At 38.5% G+C, this 7,639-nt stretch overlaps 1 protein-coding gene across 4 annotated transcripts in view; it reads left to right on the forward strand.

Annotated features, from left to right (window-relative positions):
• The window catches only part of HEATR5B (HEAT repeat containing 5B), a 104,891-nt gene that overhangs the window by 58,769 nt on the left and 38,483 nt on the right, over positions 1-7,639 (forward strand). For all 4 annotated transcript variants that reach the window (XM_019526912.1, XM_019526914.1, XM_019526915.1 and 1 more), the window contains exons 23-26: positions 496-640; positions 1,504-1,743; positions 1,980-2,231; positions 3,606-3,787. In XM_019526912.1, the coding sequence (XP_019382457.1) occupies positions 496-640; positions 1,504-1,743; positions 1,980-2,231; positions 3,606-3,787 (819 nt within the window). The remainder of the gene's footprint in view (positions 1-495; positions 641-1,503; positions 1,744-1,979; positions 2,232-3,605; positions 3,788-7,639) is intronic.

The raw sequence follows: 7,639 nt of genomic DNA on the forward strand, positions 1-7,639 counted from the left end.
GGAGTGATGTGTTGGGAGCTTACAACTTGTGCTCAGATTTTTCCCCTTAGTTAACTTGTTGGGTTTTTGAACGATGCAAGGGAAAGTGCTTACCTAACAGGAAATGGAGAAATAGAATGGAACTACATCTGTGTTAATCCCATGAAGAAATTACAGATGTCTCTTTTTCAAAGGGAGAGGGAATGATCCATAGTCCATGCAAATATAGTAAGAAGCGACAGGTAGTGCTCTGTGTGTATATAAGAGGCAGAAGTCCTGCCCAAAGAATGTAATCATGTTTGGGGTTTAACTGCAGTGACTCAATAAGTTAAAGAACTTGTCCATTTTAATTGACATCATCAGCCAAGTGTTTTTTATTTTAGTATCTTATTCAAGTTATTCACTTCTTTGTAACTGTTTACAAGTTGTACTTTATTTCACTGAACATGCCTGCCATTAATTACTAACAGTTCAGGTACACTACAGTTTACCAGTTTATAATGGCTCTGATTGCAGGTTCATTTGTGCAGTTCCCACTTGCTACTTCGCCGGGCTGCAGTTGCATGTTTGCGACAGCTTGCACAGAGGGAAGCCGCGGAAGTATGTGAATATGCCATGAGCTTAGCTAAAAATGCTGGAGACAGAGAGAACAGTGGCATGAGTAAGTGTTTCTTGTGTCCCTTTTTATTTATGTGTCAGTGAACAAATGAAAACCACCACCATCTGATGGAGTTTCTTCTTGCTTCTGTACTTCCAGCCAGAAGTAAGGAACTTAATGCAGTCTGGATCATTAGAAATGATTGGGTAGATGAATTTTTTCCTTGTTATATATTTAAATGGTTCCTTAGCCTTCCCATTTTGTTCCCAGTAATGTTGCTGGTTTTGAAGGTGGATTTGATAATACTGTGTGATTAGGCAATACCCAATTTTGACCTGTTCTATTTGCAACGTGCCTAATCTACCAGTTTTCCTAGTTGGCCCAATCCTTATGTGCAATTTATTGTATACATTTTTATCTGGAGGAGGTGGGGATGCTCACAAGAATTGATTCGTACTGTCATATTCAAATTGTCAAGAAAATGTCTAGAAAGCTACTGTAATTTTGCAGTTGTTGCTGTTTATATTCAGTCTGGTGCTATTATTGCTGTCTTTCATCTGACATTAAGTGAATGATTATTTGCTCTCACCAAATTTCATGTTTTAGTATTGTGTGGCACATTTAAAACTTAATTCAGAAGACTCTTGCTAGGGTCTAATGTCACCATGTTGAATATTTCCTGCATGGCACAAGCTGTGCTTATCTTCCATTATCTTAACTGTATTTAATATTTCACAGAGGATGTTCAGTAGCTGGCAGAATCTAATTACTAAAAAATGAATGTATTTAGGAATTTGTGTTTCACTTCTTGAACCATGTTGCAACTAAGGGTGACTATAGAATGTCTGTTTCTAGTGGTGCTTATTAGTTTAAGGCCCAGTAGTTTCAGTTATTTTTGAAAACGTTCTCTTTTGATCATTCTGCAGATATTAATCCTTTTGTACCAGGAATTGGTTCCCGGCGGGACATTCATTCCCAGCATCAAGGAGTTAATATAACAGAAACTGGCCTTGAGGGAGTTCTTTTTGGAATGTTAGATCGGGAGACGGACCGAAAGTTGTGTTCTGATATTCATGATACTTTGGGACATATGCTTTCATCCCTGGCAGTGGAAAATCTCTCCCATTGGCTGATGTTATGTAAGGATGTCCTTGCAGCCTCCAGTGGTAAGCATTTTACATTGTGAGTACTGTTGTATTCTTAGGGTTAATATCTTTTTAGGACCTTTTGTCCTTATTAATATTCCTTTCATTTGTTCTTCTTCATTTCTGTGTACCATTGCTTCTATAGGAATAACAATTTAAATCTGAATTTAGTGAATGATTTGAGAACTCCTCACTGTAAATTCTGTCTGAAAAAACATTACTAACAATGGAATTGCTAACTTATGATTGCCTTGTAGACATGAGCACTACAGCCCCTTTGGGAGGAGGAAAGGATGAGGAATCAGAGAAAAAAGATGAGATGGATGATGATACAATGTTTACCACACTGGGTGAAGAAGATAAATCAAAACTTTCTGTGGCTCCTCGCTGGGCCACTCGTGTGTTTGCTGCTGATTGCCTGTGTCGCATTATTATGCTGTGTGAGAATGCAAATAAGGCTCACTTTGATCTGGCCTTGGCCCGTTCGGCCAAACTCAAAAACACCAAAAGTAAGCATGAGTATTTGCAATTCTTTTTTGTTTTTCTTTAAATTTAACTGTAAAAAGGTATTGCATACTTGCAAAGAAAATAAAAGAGTTGTTAGAAACCATATTGTATGTGTGACGGGTATCTTTCCATACAAACCATTAAAAATGAAATACCTTATTAAAGGTATCCATTTTTATCAGCACCTCTCCATTCAGCAGTTTCATTGGCCAGTTTTATAGCTGCAAGTCCCCATTTCTCCACAGTGTATGTGAAAATACAAAATCTATGCATCATTTTAGTACCGTGCAGGACCATAACTCCAGCTTTGGTAGTATCATGCCTCTGTGCATCAGGAGTCTGGAACATTTTTGGGCGGAATGCCAAAAACACCCCAACCTCAACTTGTAAGATGTTGGCATGCCAGGGGTGGATGGCAGGGCAGCCACAAGGGGCCTGATCCTTGTAGCAGCACAGCCCCTTCCCCACAGTCCACCCAGAGGTGCATGTGCACCAGCCACCAACAATAAGCCGGGCAGGAGCTCTGCAGACCTCCGAGCAGCAGATTGCAGCTTCCCCACTGTCTGCTGCCAGCAGCCTAGGCTCCGTAGTGGGTGGCAGGGGCCTGCCCAGAGTTTGATACTGTTCCTACAAAACCAGTTACCAAATAAGTCATTTTAAAATTTTGAATCTTCGAAAATAATGTCTGTCTCTTAATTCGTATTAGTTGTTTTAATGACCTAGGGGAATCTTCTTTAATTGTAGGATGCGTGGTATTAGAATCCAAGAGTAAGGTGTTAAATATAGCTAGATTCTCCCCTGCACCTTTCTTGCCAGTTTTGCACAGATTTCTGTATAGAAGTCCAGAAACTTTTTTGGATCCAACTTTTTTTTTAAGAGAGATGGGAGACACGATGATACCCTTTTAATCTCGGAACACTGTTACCTGCATTAATTAGTAATTTTGTATAGTAGCTAAATTTTAAAGTTAATCAGACAATCCTGTACCAGTAGATGTCACTGTAGGATTAAGACTGCAAAAGTTAGAGTTTCTGTGGACATAAGGTACAAGTCCTTCAAACTATATTTGCAAAGTGTTTATATATAATAACATGCCTCAAAGCACAAAGCCATTTTTCATGTTTTCTTTTACTTTGCTTAAAATTTATAACTCTTAGTTTTTCACAAAAGGCGTTAAAATTCCAAAATTATAATTTTTATTAGTAATCGAAAGAAGAGGGTGTTTGCTGAAATTTTTTTCTTAAGCCGTATAAATTTTTAAAATTGTGTGAAGTTTGCATCTTACACAAATTTTTCACAGGGAAGTAGTTGCATAGTTATAGTATCTCTATATGTCATCTCAGTTTAGTAAGTGGCTTTATCATCTTTATTTTCAGATGACTTTTTAGTGCTCCATCTCTCTGACCTTATTCGTATGGCATTCATGGCTGCAACTGATCACAGCAACCAGCTGAGAATGGCTGGTCTCCAAGCGCTTGAAGACATTATCAAGAAATTTGCATCGGTTCCTGAGCCAGAGTTTCCAGGTCATGTGATACTGGAGCAGTACCAGGCTAATGTGAGACCTTCTTTATATATTTAGGAAATTGTGTATTTTTGCCAGTGTGCTAGTGTCAGTTCTGAGAACATTTTGTAACTTTTAAATGACTTGTGAAGGAACTTTGTGTTTGAGAGAATGTCCTGAAGAAACCATTTTATTTACCTCTTTAAAATTATTTCTGTATTTGTTCCAGCTATTAATTACAATTTAGTAACTGGTAGAAGTTCCAAAAAAAAAAAATCAATAGCCATGATTCTTGAAAGCTAAATATTATGCGGTGCGTTTTAAATTTTGGCAACAGTAATGGCCGTTTGATTGGTAGAATTTAGAATTTGAAAAGAACGTTTTGATTCCATTCCAGAATGACTCTAATATACCTATTTTTTTTCTCGGGGATTAATGACTATAGTTCTGTTCTATAAATCAGACCAGGAATCTATGAGAACACAATATGAAAATCTGAAAGAGTTCTAAGTTTTTTTTTATTTCTGTGTGTGGCTAATTTATTGTGTGAAGTTGCTGAAATCTCTCAGTTCCTCCTCCCCTGATGTCTCAGTTTCTTCATTCTTAAAATTTGAATGAAGGAAGTTTTGTATTACAGGGAAGTTATGAGAGTTAAAAGGATGCAGGCAATTTAACATTTTTCATCTGTCTGACTTCGTTACTTGTGACAATAAGTAATAGCTAAGATTAGTGTCACTGGAAAAAAATTTTTGTCTGGTTACTTTGTGTGTGTATGTGTATAATAGCATTTTGCATATACAGTCAATTTTACTGTTCTCCTGTATTTAGGTCCTAATCCTGCAAACATTTAACACATGTGACTTGTCCTATTGACTTCATGTATTCAAATTAAATACTATACGTATTTGGAGGATCACGGTCTTGGTTCATTTCCCCCAGTTTCAGTGGAGATTTTTCTTACAACAGAAGTGAGAGAGACATTTATAAAACAGTAAAGTGTAGTAGTGTAAAAAAAAAAAAATTTTCAGATTTTAAAATAGATTGAGACTCATGAGTCTCCATGTTGTCATTTAATAGTGTAACAGAGTAATTGAACATATTTGTAGGGGCTACATGTAGATGCAAAGAATGCAGTTATGGTTTCTGTCTTTTTTTTAAATGAGTATACTTCAGTATATTATCATTCTGAACATGATTGATTTCATTTTCGTTTGGAGACCTATCGTAAGCTGTTGTGTTCTTGACTTCATGATCTTTTACAAAATTAACATTAATATTACTGTTTTTTATGTATCAAATTGGGTTTTATAGGAGCCTACTAATCTAGAATTCTTTTAAACATGAAAGGAAATGGCATTTTTGTTGATATGCAAAATCTGTATATAAAATCTTCTATTATAATTAAACTTAAATATAACTTTATGAAGTTATGAGCAGTTCAGAGTACTTCACTGGTCCAGATCATACTCTTTTGTAGAAGAACTTATGGGAAAGGAAGTAGAAGTGACATAAGGTAATTTGCAATGTCTGTAGAATTGTCCTCTTGAGTGAGAGGGCAGTGTAGTACGAGAAGGAGGGTGGCAATGTACCTTCCCTGTTCTCTAGTTCTTGGGGAAATTGTTGTAGTGAAGGCCAAGAGCGGTTGCGATCAGTGCCTATGCTGGCCTTCCACCTAACAACATAGCTTCAGCAGCGTTGTTGAAAGTCCCATGATTACACTAACTTCATCGACTATAAACTTGTATTCTTGGGTCTGATCTCCCTAAATAACTCTTACACCTCCTGCACCCAGCAGCTCTTCTCCACCTACGTTCTCTTCCATATGCATATTCTGTAAATCCATTTGTGTTCCCTTTGGTTTATCGTGGTCAAGTTCTTGTCAAATATTTCTAAGGGCAGGATTGCCATTATCTTTGGCTCTAACCTTCTGCATTCCAGTTCTGCATTCTTTCTATAAGCACAGCTCTGGTTCCTTTGACCCAGCCCATCCGGCTTGACTCCAGATTCTCTTTTGTGTGTACATTCTCTCTCTCTCTCCCCCCCCCCCTTTCGCTTAACTTCTTTTGCTTAACCACTCTCTGTTTTCTGGTTCATTTTCTACATCCTTTCTAAAGAACACTGTTTCTGCATCTGTCTTCACACAGACCCTTTCACTTCCCGTCCTTTATTTACCTGCAGGCTCCTTGGTAGCACTTTCTCTTTTTACTGATTTTCATTTTTGTCCTGCATTTCTGTCATTTGCTGTCTTCACTTTAGTGAAACTACCATAGCAAAGGCCACCAGCAGCCTCCTGTTTCCCAAATGTAAAGAATTGTTCTTCTCAGATATTCATCTCGGACTACTAGTAGGATAGTCATTCTAGGTGGGGCATTTCAAATCATGTCTGTTGAATGCTAGGTTGTCGACAGAGCTTGTTTTCTATTCCCTTAGAAAATTCAGGCAATTTTTCAGCTGTGGAACAAAGAGGCTCTCGTTATGCTTCACAGCTTAGCTCTTTCTTTGCAACTTTTTTCAGTGTTTCACAGTAGGAATCCATTGTGTTTCTTTTTTTTTTTTTTTTAAGAAGTACAAACAGGTTGTGATGCACTTTTCTGGCAGGAACAAGTAATGGTTCTCTCAGATCTTGGTATCCCTTTCCCCTCAGCTCTCGATTGGAATACCTTTGTTCCCCTGTGACCCTGTCTTTTGGGATGCTGCTGTGCTGGCAGTACTTCCAGAGCTTGAGTCTACCAGTTCTTTTGCATTCCCTCTTGGACTATAGCCTCCTTATATATTGATATGACACATACTGAGTTTCACGCCTATGTCATCAGCTATATATAACTCCTTGATGGATCTCACTCTGAAAAAGTTTTTGCTGTGTTTTTGTTTTGGCTTCCTGCCTTTTGTTCTCAGAATAGAAAAGTGATCTAGCAACTAAAATGTTTGGAATGCAGTCTAATGACATCCCTGACAGCACAATTCATGCTGTGCCCATGAAAAGAATTTGATTGTTTTAACTGTGAAATTTTCTCCTTGCTGCTGTTGTGAATAATCCAGTTTTGGAAAGATTGCCTAAAACTTACTGGTTTCTGTAAATCCTATGCATATCCAGCTATGAAAATCTCAAAGTGTTGAGACCTGTCTTGAAGAAACTAAAGACACCATAGTGGGCAATTAGGCCTCTGACCTAAGACTAAGATTATGGCCCAGCATTGGTCTCACCACAAGTCCAGCATTTTTTGTACCCATTTCTCATCACTGATCCATGCCAAACCTTAGGTAATTCAGTGATATATTTGGATAAATTTTGGTGTCATACTTGGTTAAGCAATGCACCACCTTGTGTGATCTCATTACCTGGACTAGCTTTTGTGACTCCTTTGTCCCTCTGGCTTTATTACTTGTTTGCCTCTCTCAACATTACCCCTCTCCCTCCTCCTCCTCTTCCCCATCCCTTCTTCATGTCTTCCCTGTCTCTTGTATTCTTATCACTCCTTTTTTGACAGCCTCTGTGTGCACAGTCTTTCATAGCATCTGATGAAGTGAGCTCTTGCTCACAAAAGTGTACATATCTCTGACACCCATGGGTTAACCAAATAAAAGATATGGCTTGCGGAGCGTATCCCGTGGGTCTTGGATTGGACCTGCACACCATATGCAGAGTGCCCTGGCTCCAGCCCTAGTCCTGCTGGGGCAAGTCTGGGGCATATGTTGCATCTGGAGCATGGGGCCTGTGACTGCATCTGATTTGACACACAGATCAGCCCTATGCCCCTCTTCTGGCCTGCAGAGTCTGATGAGTTTGATACCTCTGAGTTAGCCTGTAAAATTCATCTCTCCCCTGCCTTCCATGGACAGTTAAGTTCAGTCTGATTATATGCCAAAGTATCTCCCGATTTCAAATTAATTCTGCCACCAGTTGCT

This window comes from Gavialis gangeticus, unplaced genomic scaffold (assembly GCF_001723915.1).
Source record: "Gavialis gangeticus isolate Ggan-Ray unplaced genomic scaffold, GavGan_comp1, whole genome shotgun sequence".
NCBI lineage: Eukaryota > Metazoa > Chordata > Crocodylia > Gavialidae > Gavialis > Gavialis gangeticus.